General features: G+C 47.0%; 1 protein-coding gene across 7 annotated transcripts in view; it reads right to left on the reverse strand.

Annotated features, from left to right (window-relative positions):
* EBF2 (EBF transcription factor 2) overlaps positions 1-20519 on the reverse strand; it is a 201226-nt gene extending 180707 nt beyond the window's left edge. For 3 of the 7 annotated variants that reach the window (XM_063611449.1, XM_055295747.2, XM_055295743.2), the window contains exons 1-6: positions 19831-20460; positions 17197-17353; positions 16050-16113; positions 15727-15782; positions 15143-15216; positions 8215-8283 (exon numbers count right to left, since the gene is read on the reverse strand). In XM_063611449.1, coding sequence (XP_063467519.1) covers positions 8215-8283; positions 15143-15216; positions 15727-15782; positions 16050-16113; positions 17197-17353; positions 19831-19961 — 551 coding nt within the window. In that variant the 5' untranslated portion in view covers positions 19962-20460. Of the gene's footprint in view, positions 1-8214; positions 8284-15142; positions 15217-15726; positions 15783-16049; positions 16114-17196; positions 17354-19830 lie in introns of all 7 variants that reach the window. The other 4 variants (XM_055295749.2, XM_055295746.2, XM_055295745.2 and 1 more) reach the window with 3 other exon arrangements.
* Positions 20520-22092: the final 1573 nt, after the last annotated feature.

Raw genomic sequence — 22092 nt, forward strand, 5'->3', positions numbered from 1 at the left:
TGGCAGTCAGAGATTAATCTGTGAATTAATATCTATGGAGTGTCTGTAGCATCCACACCACTACAAAGATGCAATGTGAGATACAGGATAATTGCCCTGATTTTTTTTTTAAAGCATCTGTTGTATCATGCACTATGTGGGCACCTTACATTAATGTATTTAGCACAGCAACTCAAGGGGAGAGGTATTATTAACACCATCACACAGCTAATAAATATTGGCGTCAAGATTTAAATGCCATGTGATGTCTGATATCTAAGAATTATAATACAATTGGAAATGTAAAGCAAGCATGAAATAGGTAAAATAAATAAATAATGCCCATACCCCTGAAGAAGAGTAAGCATTTGTGATAAATGTCAAGGGAAAAGATTTTCACTACAAGAATTAATATCTTTGAGGAAGGAGAATCTGAACTAGGTCTTGAAAAAGGGATAGGATTTATATTGGCAGAGTGCTTGGGGTGGTATTCCAGGTGGAAATAGTGTATACAAAGGGAGAAAACAGGAAAAATTCAAGATCTGTGTTCCAGATAGGGGGATTCACAGAGAAAGAAAGGATGGGATTCGAATGTTGGGACCCAGCTACCATCCATCGACCTAGTCTTTGGAGCGCTTTTTGTATTTTGTGAATATGTATTTTTTTGTGTGCTTATTTACGCTGTATGCTCCATGAGAGCGGGAACCATGCTTATTGTATTCCCTGCTGATCTCTCACTGCCATTCACAAATATTTTTTTGCTTGATGACTGAACAACACAAGGACTTAGCAAGTGAATGAATGATAGAATAAGCCCATTTATACATGACTAAGCTAGTTTGCATCAAATCCTAAAACTCCAGTGTCAGGAAGCTGGCCAGGCAAGCAGAATAAGTGTAATTCTTAAACACTAACCCAATTACATGAGTGAACTTTCCAGCACCACCTCTGCAATCATGAGGAGGAGAGTCATTTTCTCGAACAAAATTTTCTTTTTTACCACTTGGCTCCAGTGTCCTCCAGTGAAGAGCTTCAATCCATAGGGACACTTTTTCCCAGCTACAGAGTCCTTTATCTTACCTGTAATTCCCTGAAATGGCCAAGAAACTAACAAAGGTTTTACTAGGAAACAACGGAATGAGATCATGAAAGAATGATTCATTCATATTGGATAGATAATCTGTGGTTTTTATTGAGAAAATCTAAACCCTTCCTGAGAAAATGAAATTTTCACTTAAAAAAAAAAAAAATACATTGAGTGCAGCGGCCCACACCAGTAATCCCAACATTTTGGAAGCCTGAGATAGTAGGATCGTTTGAGGCCAGGAATTCCTCAGACCAGACTGGGCACAGAGTGAGACCCTGTCTCTACAAAAAAATAAAATTTAAAAGATAGCCAGGCATAGTGGCACACATGTAGTCCCAGCTACTTGGGAGGATGAGGCGGGAGGATCACTTAAGCCCAGGAGTTTGAGATTGCCGTGGGCTGTGATTGCACCACTGCATTCCAGCCTGGGCAACATAGCAAGACCCTGTCTCAAAAAACAAATTGTTTTTAATAGCCTGGGGCCAGGTTTCTGTGGGCCCTTCACAGTACTGGGTTCTCCCATACTGGAGATGAAGGGTCTGGACAGAGAAGACATATATATTAATAACTCCGGTAAATTACTGAGGAGCAGGGATGAATTAGCACACCTGACCCCCAAACTTGAGGCCTCAGCAAGAATCAGAGAAAGTAGAATTGGAAGGTAATGTATTAGTCACCCATGAGCCCAAGGCACTTCATTTTACAAATAGGGGAACTGAGGCACAGAGAGGAGGCTCTTGACCTCTGTAACATTAAACAGCTAACTAGTGAGTGTTCTGGGGCCCAACACAGGTCTTCTGCTCCTAATCCAAGGCCCTTTTTGCTGTGCTACCCACTCCTCAGTCACACCGAGGACTGACATTGTCAAATCTGTCACACAGTTGAATGTGACTCACACAATCTCAAGTTAAATGCTACTTCAGGGGCCAACAACGCCCACTCCTTCCACAATAACAGATTCCCCCTCCAGTGTTCCTATCAGTTCTTCCAGATCACACCCACGAGGCCCTTCCGTCTTCACAGCTCTTAACTCTGCAGTTTTTCTTCCTCTTATATCAAAATCTTTCTCTCTGTAATTTCTACCTATTGACTAAATTCCAGTTTCACAGGCAAACTGGCTATGTGACCTTGGCTGAGTTATATAACTCCTTCAAAGTTGAGACTTTTAGCAACCATTGAGAATTAAGATGATTTTACTAGCACAAATGTCATAGCACAATGCCCAACATACAAGAAGTGCCAATTAACTGTTAGATAAATGTTATTATTGGTTTTATCTATCCTTCTCAGAGCCAGAAGTCTTCACTCAGGCGATAACACTACTGATATATCTGGTTTGCACATTTCTGAGGAATGGGAGGTAATGGTCACCTTGCAGACACAGGTCAACTTGTAGATATAAATCTCACCTACAGCTCAAATCCAGCTACTACCCAAATTCTATCTCTACTGTGATTCTCTAAAAGCTTCCATCCCACAAATCGCACTTCACTGGAGTTAAGAAATACACTTGAGAGACAGAAAGAACAAGTACAGCCCAGGGGAAAGTAGATCCAAACATATGCTTCAGTAGAACAAAGTACTTCATGAGGCAGAGAGAGGCAGGAAGAGACTGTGTCAGACAGCAGGAGAAGGGCCAATGACAAGCCTGGACTAGAGGTGAGACCAGGAGATGACAATGCCCACACCAAGATGATGGAAGAAGAAAAATCATTGAAAACAAGTGTCACACCCATCAGGATGACTACTATCGAAAAAATAAAAAAACAAGGATTGGTAAGGATGTGGAGAAGTCGGAAGCCTTGCTTGTGCTTATGCACAATATGGAAGAACAATAAATAACTTCCATACTGTTTTCTACAGCAAATGTTCTATTTCACATTGCCACCGGTGTAAAATACAACTGCTATTTTACATTGCTGCCAATGTAAAATAGTACAGTTGCTGTAGAAAACAATATGGAAGTTCCTTTTCAACATGAAAATTTAATTACCATCTAGTCCAGCAATTCCACTTGTGGGTATGTTCCCCAAAGAATTGAAAGCAGAGACTCAAACAGATACTCATATACTCATGTCCACAGCAACATTATTTCCAGTAGCCAAAAGGTCAAAGCAACCCATTGCCAGATGAATAGACAAACAAAATGTGGTTCATCCATACAATGGAATATCATTCGGCCTTTAAAAGGAAGGATATTCTGACACATGCTACAACATGGAGAGTCCTTGAGGTGATGCTAAGTGAAATAAGCCAGAAACAAAAAGATGAATACTACCTGGTTCCATTTCCGTGAGATGTCTAGAGTAGTCAACTTCACAGAGACATTAAATACAATGGTGGTTTCCACGTCCTTGTGGGGTTAGGAGATGGGTAGCGGGGAATTGTTCAGTGGGTACAGAGTTTTAGTTTTGAAAGATGAACAGAGTTATATAAACGAATGGTGGTGATAATTGCACAACAATATGGATGTATTTCATGCCACCAAACTACACACTTAAAATGGCTAAGATGGTAAATTTTATACGTATTTTACCACAATTAATTTTTAAAAAAAGAAAATGGTGTCAGGAGAACACTTCATGGGCAACTAAACCTCAGTTTATTCAGATCTTTTTGAATAAACCTTTTGAATGAAGGTCATTCTGTTGTTTGTTTGGTTTCTCAAGAAAGAAAATAAACAAAAACACATCAACACTTAAAATGGTCCTCCTGGGAACAGAGCTCAGAAATATATGAGACCGAGGTCCAGGGACAAAAGACTGGGATATTTAGCATATGAGAAATAGGTTGGACCTCCTTTTTATTTACTAGAAAATACCCTACCAGTACGCACGTGGGTAGCCTACGAAGATTCAAAATAAATTATTGCCCTCTCTATCCATCTGACTTTTTATGGGGCTGACAAGGACAGGAACAATAGGGACTCATCTTCCTTCTCCCACATTAGTCACACTGTCCCTAAAGTCCTCTTCTCACAGATCACCAGATTATCCTGAGCCCCCCAGAGGCTCACTGGATCATCAGAGAATCTTCCAGATAGAGAAGAGAGTTTGAAAAGAACACAGCCCATAACAACCAGGTTTGAATTAGAGCTTCCCTCTAAAACACAAATGCAAATCCATTTGAGCCTCTTATTTTTATTTACCACACAGGCCTTTATAGACAACAGCTCAGCTGAAGACCACAGTAAAGATGATGTTTCATTAGTGTTTCTGTTTTGTTTTGTTCTGTTTTGGGGTTTTTTCCCCTGATGGGGACTTTGGATTTCTACACTAAAAATTAATCAGGAGACCCTTGACTCAGCAGTAAGTCCTGCTGGGCTGTGTTTTGCTCTGGCCTTTTGGAGAGGGATATAGTTGCCCAAGAATTCACAAAAGCATACTGAAAAAAAAAAAAACTGAAAATAGAAAATAAATTTATGTTTCTAGAGAGATTAAGGCAGGGAGTAATTTAGTATTGGGGGAAAAAACTCCAAGTCTGGCGCTAAGTCTTGAGAAATGGAGAACTAAGTCCTTAACGGAGGATCCCCTATTGTACACTCCAATGGTTTTCAATTAAAGGGCCACAAAGTAGTGAAAGCGATTTTTCGTATTTCAAGCAGCCTATTAGAAACAGAAGATCTGCTGGGATATGGTCACATGGACTCACCAGAAAGCCAAGTTGTTTTGTGTTTGAGCTGGAAGCCTCCCAAGTCAGTGTGGTAACACTGGTTATCTCACCCCAATCAAAAACCCTTAATTGGCCATTGATGGTATCAAGGGCATTTCTGAGAGGAGATGTTTTTCCTTCCCATTTTGTTATATGTTTTTGATTAATAAAAATGGAATTATAGCTGCATTATTATTTGTCCATAGCAGTTTAGAAGGCAAAGTCCTCCAAAACCCTGTGTTCACCAAGTAAGAAGCTTAAGGAGTCCTTGGTGGTGAAAAGTTGGGGAACCATCCTCTCCCTCTCCCCAGAACATGCACATTTCAAGGGAATAAACAGACTTCTTCTGAGCCAGAGTGGAGTGTGCCTGTTGTGTGAGAAAACGCAAAGACAGACAGTGTAAATTAACTGCATCTGGTAAGGTTAGGTAAGAAGGGGGAGGAGATAATTAGTTGGCATTATAGGAACAAGGACAAGGAACGTAGTTCTATATTTACACAGAGGAAATCCAAAATAGACTACGTTGCACCCATTTGGGGCTTGTGAGGGAACTCACGGAGTTGGCAGATGGACACAGAGACCAGACGCAAGGCTGATCCAAACCCCTGGATACTATAAGCACCATTCCCACCTACAACAAATGGAAACCTGACTTTATGCCCTTTTTTTTCTTTTCTTTTCTGAGACAGGTCTCCCTCTGTCATCCAGGCTGGAATACAGTGGCACGATCACAGTTCTCTGCAGCCTCGACCTCCTAGGCCCAAGTGATCCTCCCCTACCTTAGCCTCCTGAGTAGCTAGGGCCACAGGTGTGCACCACCACACTTGGCTAGCTTTTTTAGTTTTTGTAGAGATGGGATCCCACTATGGTGCTCAGATTGCTTCATGCCATTTTACTTCTGAAAATGAAGGCAAGAAGGCTAAGGTAAACCCAAAAGACATTCAGGAGCGATAAGACAAGGTTTCAGTGAGAGAACAGTTACCTTAAAACAAAAGCCCTACAATTAGCAAGCCAAACAAATGCATCTGTGTATAGTAAAGTGGGCTCCCTTAAAACCTGATACTGGACAATTTACAGTACCCTTTGGTATGTATGTTTCCATGTGTAGACATGCAACCTTTCGGAAGTAACGCATATTTCCAGTGAGGCAGAGACATCACTGGGCTATTTTATTGTGCATAGGATAGTAAAAATAAATGCCACAGTCATATAAAACTCATAATCTGCAGTCAAGATACAATTCCTACTTTCCCAGAAGGATTTAAAGCATGCTAGCACAAACTATGAAGGTGCCTGCTATGAAAATCTTTTCTTTCTATAGATGCAAAGATACTTTGTTTTGTACATGTAACGTATGTATTACATAGGAAGAAAACATGAGCATATTCAACTTTGTCAGTGAATGCAGTTAGATGTAGTTCTTTAAAGTAGGAGCTCCTGCTTAGTGCAGAGCCATTAAGCTGTGTACTTATGAGAAGCAAGGTGCAGGTAAGTATTTGCAGGTTTGCAAACATTTCTAAAGCTAGTTTACAGGGTGTTTATTATGAAAAAGGATGTAACAGTCGTGAGGTTAGAGTACCTTCTTAAAAGAGAAGCTAAAGATAGTGGAAAAGACTAGGTCAAGATTAGTGAGCTCAGTCCACAGGCTGGAAAGGACAGGGTCTAGGCTGCTCTCATATGCATCCATTCTCCCAGAGAATCCCTGGGAAACAGAGAAATGAACAGATCCAACTCATCAGTTAGGACAGAAAAAGTGCTGGGAGAATGAGGTTGTGGCCATGAAGAGAAGCACAGTCTGGAAGTAAGGACAGCTCAGCTGTGTTCCCCGTTTTTTTTGTTTGTTTTTTGTTTTTTTTTTTTTTTTGAGACAGAGTCTCACTGTTTCTCTTGTTGCCCAGGCTGCAGTGCAGTGGCATGATCTTGGCTGACTGCAATCTGTGCCTCCTGGGTTCAAGCGATTCCCCTGCCTCAGCCTCCCAAGTAGCTGGGATTACAGGCATGCACCACCATGCCTGACTAATTTTTGTATTTTTAGTAAAGACTGGGGTCCACTATGTTGACCAGGCTGGTCGCAAACCCCCGACATCAAGTGATCTGCCCACCTCGGTCTCCCAAAGTGCTGGGATTACGGCGTGAGTTACGGCACCCAGCCTGGAAGTAAGGACAGCTGTGTTCTAATGCTGGCTCTGCCCAACCAGCTGCACAACCACGGGCAAGTCATGCCACTGCTCAGGGTTCAGATTTTTCATTTAGATGAGGAAAATGACTGACTCCAAAGAGTCTTTGCAACTCTATATATTTAAGCTTCTCTGTACTTTCAAAAAGACCAGAGCAACCTCAATAGCTCCCTAAAACGCAGCTCACTGGAACCTTCTAAAATGGCAAAGACACTATACACATCCAACAAACATTTTATATTTGCCTATCATCCTCTTCAAGCATCTCAGAGAACACTGCAAAGCTGCCATTGATATTTCAGTAGCCTCTTGAAGCCTACAGCAGTGACTGCACCCCCTAACCCATCATTATATTATTGAAGAACAGAGATGCTGAGTGCTTTGTCCAAGGTCAGAAGCTAGGACAAGATCAGAATTCCAGCCTCCTCAGTTCCTAGGTTATGCTATACTTTCCACGAAGAAACCAAGCTGGCTTTCTGGGAAGAATGCCAGAGGTTCCATTCTCCCAACTGAGAATTCGTTGGAATATTGGAATAACAACTTTGGAGACTGTGGTCTCTCCAATCCATTTCAGGACCTGGCTAGAAATGTGAAAACCCAAAGAAAGAAGCAACAGGGAATTATTCCGTTTTTTAACGAAAGAGAAAAAAATTAGGGATGGGAATATGGGGTTTCTTAAAAATTACATGATTGTTGGAAGTTAATTTGGTATTTCTTCATTGGTTTGTAAGTTCTGTTTCCAATCACAAAAAACAGACAGCTGAGGATGCCTAAATCACATTTGAGTGAATTAGTGTCTTGTCCCAAAGAATCTTTCCCATTCTGAATATAACATAGAACCCAGAATGCAATCCTCCATGGTAGAAAGGAATCTCCCTGAACGCAACAGAGAGCTTGTCATAATCCCCTAAACCATAATCTAAATTGATAATCTTCCAGCCAAGCAGCAATCATGGAGAATAATAAAGTGGGTGCCACTTAACTTGGGGCACACTGCTTCTTCTAGAAAACTAATTGAGACCATACCCTGCCCGAGAGGAGAGGTGCCATCACTTATATCCTGCACCACACATACTACTTATTAGGCTGAAGCTGGTGCACCTGGAAGACTCCACCACAGATTTAGAGACACGTGTTCCAAAGGAAGATCCTGGCTTCTTCCAAGAAAGGCCAGCATGAGGAGGCCTTTGTTGGACGAGCTTAGTGACTTGAAATAACATGAAACCAACTTGACAGCAAAGCTCCACGGATCAGTACTCAGAGTTGAGATTCATGAAGAAAAGGACCAAAAATGATTGAAAAATCACTTTTTCCCCCTACCTGTCGATTATGACTGGGTCCGATGGAGTCTCATTTCTGTTTCCACAGCTTTTCTTTTCACAGCATCGACTGTAGATTGGGAAGGAATCAAGAGTGAAAGAAATTTATTAAATCAAGAAAATGCAATGAGCACATGACAAGAACATTTTTTCCCCCCAGACAGAGTCTGGCTCTGTCACCAGGCTGTAGTGCAATGGCTTGATGCCTCCATCTTGGCTCACCGCAACCTCTGCCTCCTGGATTCAAGCAATTCTTCTGCCTCAGCCTCCTGACTAACTGGGATTACAGGTGTGCGCCAGTGTGCCCAACTAATTTTTGTATTTTTAGTAGAGATGGGTTGTTACCATGTTGGCCAGGCTGGTCTCGAACTCCTGACCTCAGGTGATCTGCCCACCTCGGCCTCCCAAAGTGCTGGGATTACTGGCATGAGCTGTAGTGCCTGGCCACAAGAACATTCACCTTTGTGAATCTGTCTTGGGGGGAAACAACACACACTGGGGCCTGTCAGAGGGGCGGTGCAGGGACAGAGAGCCTCAGGAAGAATAGCTAATGGATGCTGGGCTTAATACATAGGTGATGCGTTGATCTGTGCAGCAAACCACCATGGCACATGTTTACCTATGTAACAAACCTATACGTCCTGCACATGGTCCCCTGAACTTAAAATAAAAGTTGAAGAAGAAAAATGAATCTAAGGTAGCTTCCCAACTATAAGCTGCTTGAGGGCAGGATTTATGACCATGTTTTATAAAATAAAAAATAAAAAACACTGAACCTGAAGCCAAAATATACTCAAATTCTCACTCTGTGACTTAGAAGCTGGCTAATTCTCAGCAAATCACAACTTTCCCATGAGTCATATTTGTAATTGGAACCATGGAAGGTTGAATTTTAAGATGGATAAGGTCACTTCCAGATTGATATTCAATGATTTTATGATATTTTAGATATTTTTGGTTCAATAAATGAAGAAAGGAGAGGAAGGAAAATATGTAAAATAGACTGCAAGTGGCTGCCAGGATTACTATAAACCTTATTTACATAACATCTTTCTCCAGAGATCTTGCTATACTTTATAAATGTTTATTCATTCACTTATTTCCATCATTTTTCAGATGAAGTAGGAAGACCAGAACTATGGTATACATTTTAAAATACGAGGAAAATGAAGCAAGGAGCTGTCGGATGGTAGCTCTAATAATTTTCACCAAATCTGAAACAGAAATGGTATCGCACTGTTTGTAAGTCCCAGCTCTGAAAACTCCACTTCCCAAGATGTCCCCCTTGTGCTGGGTACCTGATAGAAAGACCTCAATAAATGCTGATAGGATTAGCTGAGAGGGAGATAAAGAAGATCCCCTGGGGCAATTACAACAAACAGAAAGTACTCCCTAGGACTTGAGAGGAGAGAAAAACACTCCAATCCAAAGGTATCTGTTTGAAAATACCTAGACAAATGTGAGAACGGCAAAGGAAGCTTGCTGGTAAGAAGCACTGGGAATTCACTCCCTTACCACCAGGTAGCCTGTCTGCTGCCTATCAGAGCTACAGACTTCTGAATACCTCTCAGCTCATCTCAGGTACGTGGTCCACTATCAACTATAGTTGGCTAAGGATGTAGCCTTGACATGGCTTTTTAAAAAATCTTTATCATCCATACTGGCTGGAGAATACGCCTAAGGTGTAAGCACACTAACAATAACCAAACTGTATGTGAACACTGCCCTGCCCATGGTAGATTTTCTGTAGCACAAGTTTGACATGATACCTTAGGAAGATTGCTGAACTGGGAATCAGCGTTCTGGTGTCCAAGCTGTCACCAACCAGCTTCACAAATTTAGTCAAATGTCTTTAACCCCTCTGGGCTTTTTCTTTCTTATGAATAAAGTGAAAGTGTTGGATTTGATTCTCTCTACAGTGTCTTCTAGGTTTAAGTCCATGAGGTTAGGGGATTCCATGAGCACCCTTTGAAAGTGGTGATAACATAAGGAAAAAGGGAAGTCATGTGACAGCATGAACCCAATGGCCTAGCACCAACCCAGTCTTAGAATTTTTTTTTTTTTTTTTTTTTTTTGAGACAGGATCTCCCTTTGTTGCTCAGGCTGGAATGCAGGACATGATCATGACTCACTGCAGTCTCAACCTTCCAGGTTTAAATGATCCTCCTTTCTCAGACTCCCATATGTAACTGAGACAACAGGTGCACACCACCACACTTGGCTAATTTTTTATTTTTTATTTTGGTAGAGACAGGGTCTTGCTGTGTTTACCAGGCTGATCTCGAACTCCTAGGCTCAACCTATCTGCCCACATCGGCCTCCCAAAGTGCTAGGATTACAGGTATATGCCACCATGCCAAGCCCCAGACCTAGCTCTGTGGCTCTCTGCAGCTCATTTGCCCTCTCTGGTTCTCCACAGAATTAAACATAAACAAATATCTTAAAACTTTTTAAACCCACCTCTTTCATGGGTGTGTGGATTCACCAGTGAATAAGTCTACCATCCTCAGAAAGTAAAATATACTTGAGAGATACTTAAACATTTGCAGCAAATGGGCACAATGAGGTTTTAAGAAATTTAATCAAATTAGTAGGAAGGAAAAGAAAAATGGTCTCAACTTTCTTAAATATCAGACTTTGCCACAGGGACTTTCTGAAATAATATTTGGCCTTTGAAATTATATTAGGTCTTAACTTTTAAAATTTCAATCCATCCCAAGATTAACACCAATAAAAATGCAGGCCAGCCGCTCTCCCACCTCCTAAAGCCCTTGTCTCTCTTCCCAAATCCCTACCCCCCACCCATTTCTCCCACCTTTCCTGTTTCTAGAATATTGCTTATGTCAACGTAATACCTTTGCAGCTCAGGCAAACCATTTTTCTTAGCAACACAGTTTCAAAAGACCCATACATGCTAGCTACCTACAGGCCTTCAAGCAAGACTCTCCCCTTTGACATCACCAGCGTGTCAACCTAACCCCAAATATGTGTGCAATGCCGGGTACAATTTAATTACAAGAGCACACACTGTCAGAATGTACCAATCTGTTTAGTTTGGGTAGGAATGATTCTGAGGGGGCTGAGTAGGTTTGCAAAATTGTTCAGCTGAATTCAGCTGCCTTCCGTGGGGATTTCCTCTGGAGGAAAAGAAAAACAGATAAAAATGTACGCCTGGTGCCAGTGTAGTATAACGTAGGGAATGAACTTGGGAGGAAATGATATTCAAAGAAAAATGCAGATAAACTTTAAGATCCAATCTTCCATTTTCCAACAGTAACATATTTAAATATCATCTCTAATGTTGATATGCAGCACAAAACCTACATAGAAGACACTCACTTGGCCATTGAACTATAATAGTAAAGGTATAAAAATAATAGAACTTGGTTGAATTAGCCCCATTTGAGCCCATCTTAAAATTTTTCTAGATCTGTTTAGTTGGCCAAAGCAAATTATTACATTTTTTTTTAGAGAAAAGTTCTCATTAATATGTTCTAGTCGTTCTTTGTTTTTAACGGCATTCAGTCCTTCTGCCAGCAATATTAGCACAAGCAATGGGAAGTGGAGAACCTGAGATGTTTGTGAACCTACACTCTCCAGTGTGGAACAGCTAAGAAACCAGGTCCCTGAATTACTCAGATGATAAACTCAATTCTGCCTTCCCTTTGCTGTGTAAACAAAGCCTGAGTGACCAACTTCAGTTCAGCTACTTCAGTTAAAAGGCGTTTAGGATTATTCTCCAACAAGCAAGTCTGAAGTTCCTGATAAGCGTTTTCTAAAACTAAAAATGACTCTAAGATTAAAAAAAAAGTAATAAAAAATAAATAAAACAAAGAGAAGAGGAAACGGAGCTTGGCAATAGGTTAAGACTGTGTTCGTAACAACCCCAGAGAGACTCAGAGGTGCTCTTTTTTCCTAATGAATGAAAATGAAAGCTGTTCCACTGTTTCTCTCTGGCTTGGTTTGGTTTATTTTATTCTAGTACTTATTTGGAGAACCTCTTACTTGAAACACTCTCAATTTATTCTTCCCATCTCCACCCGGAGTCTTTGAAGGAGAGAGAAAAAATAAAACAAGTTGGAAGTAGGAGGTGGGGAAATATGAGAACCCTTATCACAATCCTGAATCATACCTGCATTTTTCAGAAAGGGAAAAAGAAGAGGAATAAAACAAGGCTGGAGAAAGGGAAAAAGCCCCAGCGTTGGACAGAGAGTGTCCAGTCAGCCAAACTCCAACTCATGACAAGCGAGTGTGTCCCTTTCCCCTCCAAAATCGTTTTTAAAATTCAACCTTCAACTTTCAAAAATCTGTCTCTAATTTCAAACTCAAATAAGCGCACAGCATGGTGGCTTTTGTTTTGTTTTCTTCTCCCCAACTCCTCCCTGCGATTGCATAACAAAAGTGTCTAAATTCACACCATCTGGCCGATAAAGACACTGGCCCCACTGCCCGGCTGGCCCATCTGATTAGGGCCCTGTCTAGCCTGCGCCTTGTGGCGAAAAGTCACAGCTGTGGGGTTTGCTCGAGCTCAATACAACTCTGTTATTAGCCAGCTGTAGGCCTTGAGACGACTTCTGTTCAAATTATAATATCTTTTAACCCTCTGAGCATTGAGGGCTCAGGGGTGGCTGGCAGCGACATAACAACTAGATTTCTCCTTGCTAATAATTGGCAAAATGAACCAAAGCAGGGAAGAGAGGAACAGAGACCACTGGGGAAGGGAGAAAAAAAGTTATTCCTAAAGAGAATTATTTTGTCTCTGCTTTGTTCCCCATTCAAAGCTAAACAGATTTATGAGGCTTTTACTAAAGATTACGGAACATAAAACCATCCAGGGAAGTGCCCAGGTATGCCAAATAACACTATGCAAATGAAACTAAGTATATGCAATAACCCTTGAGAAACAGGGCACCTGATTCATCTCTCATTGACTGCTACAACTGGCTCTTAAAATGTAAGAGAAGGAACTTTTCCCCCTTCCTGGAGTATCAACCAGCTCTAACTGATAGATTGAATGAGAACTTCCCTTTTGGATGCATCTAACATTTGCCATTACCCATCTCATCTGCACAAATGTACACACACAGACATATGCTGCAGACAGTATCCATCCAATGGATCATTTACTTACACATAATTAATATTTATTTTAAATTCTAGTTTGGGAAGAAAACAGCAGAGCATCTTCCCAGGTCTCCAATGCAGAGAAGTTACAGTACATTAAATTTTTGTATGTGTTACTAATGCAGACTAAACTAGAGGGTTTAAAAATTGATGCTGCTACTTAAACAGCATAAAATGAGGAGGATTTGATTTGGCTTAAAAATAAAAATGTCAGTCTTAACTACAGCTGGATGGGGCATGCAAGTATTATTTAAAATGATAGGTATAATTCATTAGACAATGGATCAGTTTTTTGTTTTCTTTCCTTTTCAGGAGGTAATCTCTCCAAACAAAGGCATAAAAAGAAAAACCTCCCTTCAACTAACCAACCTAATCAAAGCGTTCTATTTAAATCCAGGTATTACATGAAGTACATCTCAGAATTGTATTTTCTTTCTGAACAAATCTATCAAAGGTCCCTGAGATACTGGAGTATCTATCTTCTTACTCCTCCCAATGCCTTCCCCCTAACTACTCCAGCAAGGAAACCTCCATTGCTTTCAGCTGAAGCCACTGGCATTTGGAAAGTTTGTTTTGATACTTGGTCAAAACCAAAACAAACATGTCTGATTGTTATGGTTTCTTCCTGACTGGGTTGGGGAGGGAGACAGGGCTTCAGGGAGCTGCCCATAAAACAGTACACACTAAATCAGATAACCTGCAATTACCCAAAACTAGTAAGTCTGGAGTTAGGAGACATTGACTAAAGCAATAGCCAAGTAAGGAAGAATTGAGACTTTCCCTCCAATCAGAGATTTTTGGAGGAAGAAAAGCATGTATGGAACAGACATTTAAATTTTCATTATAAAACAGCCACACTCTTCCCAGAGTTTCCTATTTATATCCTTTCTTGTCTGCGGTGGGATCCCCAGCACCCAGCCGATACCGGGCACACATTAGGCACTCAATAAACATTTGTTGAAAGAATAAGAGTAGATGCAATTCTTCTGATTTTTTAAACTTTCTTCTAGTCAGGCAGAAAAAAAGGGGGGGCGAGGTAATGCACAGGACTCAAGGTGGAATGGATTGGTCTCTGAAAGGAAGATGGGAAAGGTGCAGGAACGCCAGTAGACTGAACCTTGCACTACGTGAACATCAGAATCCAGCTGTTGCTCCACACTCCAGATCTCCCAGCGGGTCCTCTCCCTGCCCCTCCTAACGCACTGGTGGAAACTGGACTGATATTTCTTGCAGGTAGTTCCTTCTAACCTGAGAAACTCCCCTGACACGAGAACTCCTAAGAGAGCAACCTCTCAGGAGGAAGAAACGCCCCCGCATCACCGCAGGTGCCTGGGTGCCAGGAAGCACCCCGGAAATGAGCCGCTGGGCCCTCTGGTGGTCCCTCGCCCAGACTAGGAGTCGTTCCAGGGCTTTGACTCAGTAACTCCAAGTGGAGTTACTGGAAATCTACCACAAGAGGCCCGGCGGGAACTCCAGCCGAACCCAAACCCTGCCCGGGGTTGCCCAGCCCGCTTCCACCACTACCACTGACCAAGGGACAGTGGAGACTTTCCACGTAGCCGGAGGAAACTCCTGCGACATCAGAGAGGTGGAATCCCGAGTCGTTTTGAGTCCCAGCGGCTATGCTTTAAGACACTTGCATGAAAGGGTTTCCGTGGATCTATACACTCTGCGCCCGTCTGCCCGCGAGGCCTCCCAGCTGCTAGCCCTCACTCCTGAAAGTTAGTCCCGGGAACGCGGCGCGCCAAGGCCGGGATGGAGCACCTGCGGGCTCTCCAGGAAGGCCTGGGAAAGGCGGCTCTTACCTACACATCACTTCGTGCGTCAGGAGAACTCGGCACATTTCCGGATTCTTATTCTGTCCCTCGTAAGCGATGGGCTGTGAAGGAGATAGTGGCAGGAAAGGAAGATGTGGAGAGGGGTGGGGGGCAAGGAAAGAAGGGACTTCAGAACAAGCACAACATCGCTTTCCCTCCCACTGCCTGCCACCGCATTAGGAATTCCCGCCCGCAGCACATTCTGCGCGGTTGCCCAGTTTGGACTCGACTGAAATCATAAAGTTTGCCCCAGTGAGAACATCATTCTCAGCAAAATGGAATGTTTTGGGGAACTGAATCTCCCAATAATTTTTTCCTCTCCATCCTTTTTGTTCGCCTCTTACTGCCCCCAGGGTTTCCCTGAGCCAGACAAAACAGGTCACTTGGTGAGACAGGGGAAAAAAAAAAAATCTTCCCGAGTAGACAAGGTGGTGCTGGGAGGGGGACTTGGAGCGGGCTGTGGAGTCTGACCCAGGAAATCGTGGAGGAGGGGCAGGTCAGAAACAAACTGGGGGGCTTGGGGTGGCGGGGTCAGAGACAGGCGAAGAGAAGCCAAGTGGCCTCGGGCTCACCTGCTTGGTGACCGAGTCGATGAGCCTGACATAGAGGTCCTGTTCCGTGCGGACACCTGCGGGGACCGGACGGGCACGAGTCAAGGGCCGTGGAGCCCCTTCCGGGCACCCCAAACCCGTCTCTGCCATGGGTGTGAGGCCCAAGCAGCCTCTCCAGGCTGAGCTGCCCTGGAGACGGTGACCTCCCAATCCCCTGTCCCAGGCAAGCCTCCCGCCGCCCTGGGCTTCATGCGATCCCTGAGAGTGATCATGGCAAGGTCAGCGCGCGCGGCCCGGAAGCCGGCTGCTAGGCGCCGGCTCACCGTTGCTGTATTGGAGCTCACCGTTGCTGTAGAGGAGCTGTAACTTGTAGTGAGTGCCGTTGTTGGTCTTCTCGTTGCCTTGTTCCTGAAAAGACAGGCAGCGTTCCATTCCCTTGCCTTCCAGCCCCCCAAAATGAGGGAAAGAGGAGACAGTGAATCCCCCCTCACATCCCTTCTCCCCATCAAAAGGCAGCTTTGAGCAACCCCCTGTTCAGCCCTAGGTCAAAGGGCATGAGCATCTGCCTGTCGGCCGCCCCCGGAAACTTGCCAAGACTCGTAGCCACTTGACCCTTTCTAGCCCTCTGTCTCCCTTAAAAATGTCCTCAGAAGTGTGACCCTTGAGCTTCCGACAACCGGACAACTTGCCAAAGCTGCCTTTAAACAGGCACCACCCAACCCACCGGGCTCTGTCTGTCCTTAGGAAGCCCCAAGGCTTCCCTTAGCGGAAAAGTGAAGGGACTTGTCATTTGGAAAGGCAGCATTCGGGCCCATCCCGCGAGGACTGCGCTCGCAGGGCCACGAGCTCAACGACTGAGTTCCAGGTTCAAGAGGGACTTTGGGAAGCGCCTCCTCTAAAGCTCACATTGTACAGCTGGGGACACGGAGACCCAGAAAGGGCAAGGGATTTTCCATTGGTCACACATGGGTTTCTGCGGACTGTCCTTCATTTGAGACCGAATCCAGCCCCGAATTCCAGGCTTGAGTTTGGAGGAGGCGCTGCCTTAGAGAACGGAACAGCAGAGAAGACACAGCCCGACGGCAGGCCAAGGCTGGGCTCCCGGTTTCCACTTAGTACTGCAACTCAGGCCACCTGGCTCTCGCAGGTGCAAAATAATTAAAATTAACCCAGAGAAGGGGAGCGGCGGCCTTGGGTGTACTTTTTAACTAGTCCGAAGGGCGTTTGCTCCGCCGTCAGTCCATAACCAGGCGCTACTAAGGGCTCCAGGTGCGCAGAGCCGGGAGCGCTCCTCCAGCTCCAGGTGGGGGGAGTGGGGGTGGGAGGAGGTTCGGGAAATCGACTGATTTAGAGGCTGGGGGTGAGAAGCCTCGATTTATCATCCCTGATGATGAGAGTGGAAAAGTGTCGCGAGAGTGACAGATGGAATCTTTAGTGCTTCGCAAAGAGGGAGTTATTAGGCCGCGGGGTTTAGGGGTACGTTCCGCTTACTTTGTCATTCTCCACAAAGTCCACGAAGGCCGTCCGCTCGATCTCCACCGGCTGGCCCTGCCTGTCATAGAGCGCCAGGACGAAGTGAAAGAAGTTGGATTTCCTCAAGTTGGAAGGAGGCTGCTTCTCAAAGTGGGCCCGGGACAGGGCGACCCCGCTGCACAGGGAGACAAACAGGGGAACACAAGACACGGGGAAGGACAAAAAGGCGATGTTACTAACTGCCCACAACACTGCAGAGGGGTAAGGGGTCCACTTCCCAGGTCCAGAGTTCTGAATCCTTCGGGCCTTTTTTCCAATTAGGTTAAGAAAGAGGAGCCTCCTTAAAGGAGTCACCGTGGCCACGGGGGTTGGGCGGCAGGGTTGATGCCTGGGGTCTCTGACACCACCCAGTGGTCCGGCATCCCACCGCTGGGCCACTCACCATCCCGTCTTTAGTCGAAACCGAAAGACCCAGGCTGCAGACAGAGGCCCAGAGTGGTCCCCTAGGGAGGTGGCCCGGGTCCTATACGGCGGGGCTGTCTTCATCCACTCCCTCAGGTAGTACTGCTGGGTGTATCAGGATGCAGAGCTGGGGCCCGGGGTTAGGGGAATAAGTGCCTCCTTTGCTTTGGAAGAAGTGACCCTTTTATTTCGTCTTAATTCGAGTTATCCGTCCTGGACCCACTGCCCACAACGCCCAAATGCTAACTGGGAAAGGTAGTGAGTAAGAACCCCAAGGGGCAGGCGGGAGAGTAACACAGAGTCCAGGTCTGGGTCCTTGGGCTGCTTGCCTCGCTCTTCCGAAAAGTTGTGCCTGGGACAGAGACAGAGCGGAATCCTCGCGACCAGCCCCGGGGATCGCTGGCCCCCGCAAATGAGATGACCGACATAGGGGGCCCTCTCTCCCAGAGGTGCTAGGTGGGGAAAAGCCAAACTGTTAAAAGGCGAAAACCTTCTTTCCTGGGGCCAACGCGCTCCCCACTCAAGCTGCGTTTTCCAGCGGCGCCAGCCGAACCCAGTGACTGTGAAACCCAAGTTGGGGGACCCGGAAGGCGCCCTCGAGCGTGTTGAGTGTGTGCACACACTTCCCAGCCAACCGGTCGCAGTCACAGCCGACCTGGCCATCAGATCCCATTTCACCGAAGACTTGGGGCTCAGGCGAACGCACAGATTGCGGGAGCTGCCCTGCGGCGCTGGGGTCTCCCAGGTTGAACCCCGGTGCGCAAGCACCTTCATTCACTCTTTTGAAAGGGGTAACATTTTGGCTAAGATCTCCCCCACTAAGTCTGCTCGTTCCAACTTCAACAAACTTTTTGATCCCGGGAAGGAAGGAAAGCGAGAGAGGCGTCTTTAAGGAGCCCGGCTGAGGAAATGCGAGGCACAGTCGGCTCTGCGGTGCTGCCTTATTTCCCTTAGCTCGCAGGCGAGCCAGTGCCGGAGCGCTGCGGAAAGCCGCGGCCGCCGCGCTGTGCGGTCTGCCGGAGGGAAATCCGCTCGCCCCGGGCCACGGGAGGTAGAGAACCGCCGCCGGCCCAAGTCCCGGAGCGATGAGACTTCTGCTTTCCATCCTCCAAGGGTGGACGCCGGTTCGCTCTACCCGGGACACCTGGCCAGTTTGGGAAAGGGATCATTTCTCCGTGTGATGTTGGCACTTAAAGGCGAGTGGCCAGGAGGGCAGCCGGGGAAGCGAGGGTAGTGGAAGAAGTTCATCGGCTCTTTGGGGTTAGAAGGGCTGCCTGTCTCGCAGACAAGGACCTAGAGGCCACAAATCCCAACTCAGTAGTGGTGATGAGAGAGCGGGACCGTAATGTCTTCGTAGGGTGGCACCCCGGACATGGTATTTACTATCCCAGCACGCAGGCGCCTAGACACAAAGTCAACTTCAGGGATCCGCAAAACCAGAGGCTGGCGATCCCTGAGCCAGTCTAGCTGCCGGTAGCCTTTTCTCGCCTCTTTCTTCTTCCGCAACTCTTTCTACTGTGACTCAGTATTTTCTCCTCTTTTAAATCTCTTCTTTTCTCCAGCTCCCCAGCTCCGTTCGTCTGGCTCACTGTTTTATCTTTGAGCCGGGACCCTCCAGCCTGTCTCCCCTCCCAGAGCTCCCGGCCGCCTCGCCTTCCCGGGCAGCCGCTCCGGCTTTTCCCGCTCCCCTCGCCGCCGCCACCCTCTGGCCGCGGGCCTCCCGGGCTCCAGGAATCGCCCAGCAAGATGCGGGAGGCAGGCGCTCGCAGGCTGCGTGGCGAAGCCGAGAGTGGCCGGGAAGCCGGCTTTCCTCCCGCGCCGCCACTGCCAGCGCCAGTGTTCACGCTCCGCTCGGGGCCAGGCCGGCTCAGCTTGCAGGACTAGGGGCTGAGCTGGGAGATGTTGGGGGCTACTTTGTTATTTTTCCTTGCAAAGAATGGACTGTGGTAAAAGAGAAGGAGAGAAACGCCTACAACCCCGGCAGTTCAGAAACTCGAGTGCTGGCTGCCGGGTGAGCGTTCACCCGACTGCAGCGATCTGCTTCCCCGAGGGCAAGCCCCAGCGCGCAGGGCCTGGGCGACAGATTGGGGGACAGGGAGAAAGGCACGGGGAGCGGGGGGGTGCACAAGGAGAGACAGACCGTAAGAGCGAGAGACAGAGGGCATAAAAATTGCGCGGCCGTGTCGTTACCTCTGCGCGGCGACATTAGCGTCCACCACTCCGACATTCCGGACCCAGGACCTGACCGAATCCATCTCGGCGCCCAGCGATTTCTCTTTCAGAGCTGGTCCTCTTCCTAAAGTATCTTGAATTCCAAACATTTAAAAAATCTGATCCTCTACTGTCGCTTTAAAATTAAGAGTTACAACACAGTCTTGACTGTTCCCAACGTTGCCAGCAAATCGTCTCCTCCAAAGCAATCCAAGAAAAGGGATCAAGTGCCCAAGTTTGAGTCTTAGGAAAAAAAAAAAAAAGATAACCCGTCCTTTGCTTCACTGGCGAGGTGCGGACTGATGTAACCAAAGTTTGGGTTCTTATCCTCCGCAAGTTCAGATCTGCCGCCTCAGCCCCTCCACCCTAGGTCGCTCGCATCCTTCCAGCTGCAGCGCTGCCTCCTGAAAGTGATCACAATTTAGAAGCATCACCTGTTCTGGGAGAAACTGGAGGAAATTGATGGCTGCCTGATCTCTCCCCTTCCTCCAGGTCCCCCCTCCCTGCTCCTCCCCACCGTTCCAAATTAGAAAAAAAAAAAAATCCCCAACAGGATCAGTTGTAAAAGGAAGGGGAAGACCCGGAGCCGAGAGGAGGCGGTGGCTGCGAGCGCCACGGAGCCCGGCTGCAGCCGCGCGCGGGCCCCATGAATGGGTTACTACGGCCCTGGCTGCGGGAGGCGGAGCTGCGGCCCGATAAGGAGCCTCATTTGCATGGACGCGCGGGATTGGCCGGCGCCTGTCAAGCCGGGCCGACGTCCTCCGGCGGCGCGCGCCACGCTCTGCGTTGCCGGGACTCCGGGAGGTGAAAGGGGACAGAAAGCTGCGGGCGTCGAGTCCTTGCACGAACCCCGTGTGCGTGCGCAGGATTGGGGGGCCCCCACACCCTGCACTGACTTAGGGTAGCGGGTCTCTGCGGGCTGGGGACGCAGGCGTTCGGTCTGGCTGCGGGAAGCCTCCCTGGATCCTGCCTCTAGATGTAGGTTTTTGTAGCCTGCCGGGAGGCACGTTCGTTCCCGGGGTTCGGATCTGTGTGCATGCTTGTGAGCGTAGCCACATGTGCTTATGTTTTGTGCAAACATCCCCCAGAGCACCCAGCTCCCTGAATGGCTCCCCCAGGTCTCTTGGAGTTCCATGGTGATATCAGATGTCGTGTGAGGCTTGCACGTTGCTGAGAGCGGAGAACATATGAATGAAGGCGGGGGGTGGGGTGAGGCAGACGAGCGAGGCGCAAGCGCTCCTCAAATACAGTGCTGGGGAAAAAGGTCTAGGAGCTGGGGAAAAAGGTCTAGGAGCTAAGGAAAACACCCGCGGGCGAGCGGCCGCGAGCGGCAGTCGCACCCGTGTAGAGGAGAGGTTGCTGACAGATCCAGGCGGGCTGAGTGCGCGAGCGGCCGGGGCGTAGTCCCGCGGGTCCTCCTGTTCCTTCCCCACCTCTCCGTTCCCGAATCCCCCGGTAGTGGGCGGGGAGGGACGGGGGAGTCGTGGAAACTTCGCCCACCGTGCGCGGTCGCCGCGGTGCTGGCCGCGGGCTGATGGTCGGCAGGCGGTGGCAGCAGCCTCACCGAACAGCTGAAACCCTAGACGGTTTTTTAACTGCGCCGGGCTGCTCGCGGTGCCTATTAAACATCCTCCTGGCTGGGTGTCATTTTCTTGCTTCTCCTTTTGTATTCTGATCTGTGCATAGATCTGCTGCTGAAATCTAGAACACCAGCGCGAAAACAGATTTGAAGACAATGAATGCAAATCTGTGCTCAAAGACCATCTGCCGTGGAGACAATCAGCTGTTCGTAGTTCGAGCGATTGCGCCCGAGTCTCCCGGTCTCGTTACGGGGAGGGCATTTGCGAGCGCCTGGACTGCGTTCAGGGCACTTTCTCCCCTCTTAGGTCTCAGATTTGAGAGACCAGATCCCTCAGGTGTAGGTGAGCGCTCGCAAATGAACTGCTAGAGTTTGCCGCTAGAGGACACAGCGCCTTGCAACTGGTTTGCCTAGGCTGACAGGAAGCTTGTACTTCAAGAAAACGCGGCTCTCTTGAGAAAGGGACCGGTGCGCGCCTCCACCTCCCCCAAGGGACAAACCGCGACACCACGCTGCGTGCGCGGGATTGCACTAGGAAGTCGAACTGCGGTCCGAACTGCGGAGATTCGCTTGAAAACCGATAGGGGGTTAGGGAGTTTGCGGGTCGGGCGCACGGACCGTCTCTGCACAGGCCCCGGAATCCAGGGGCTGGGGTCATTGAT

The sequence above is a fragment of the Symphalangus syndactylus genome, chromosome 10 (genome assembly GCF_028878055.3).
Source record: "Symphalangus syndactylus isolate Jambi chromosome 10, NHGRI_mSymSyn1-v2.1_pri, whole genome shotgun sequence".
NCBI classification, from domain to species: Eukaryota; Metazoa; Chordata; class Mammalia; order Primates; family Hylobatidae; genus Symphalangus; species Symphalangus syndactylus.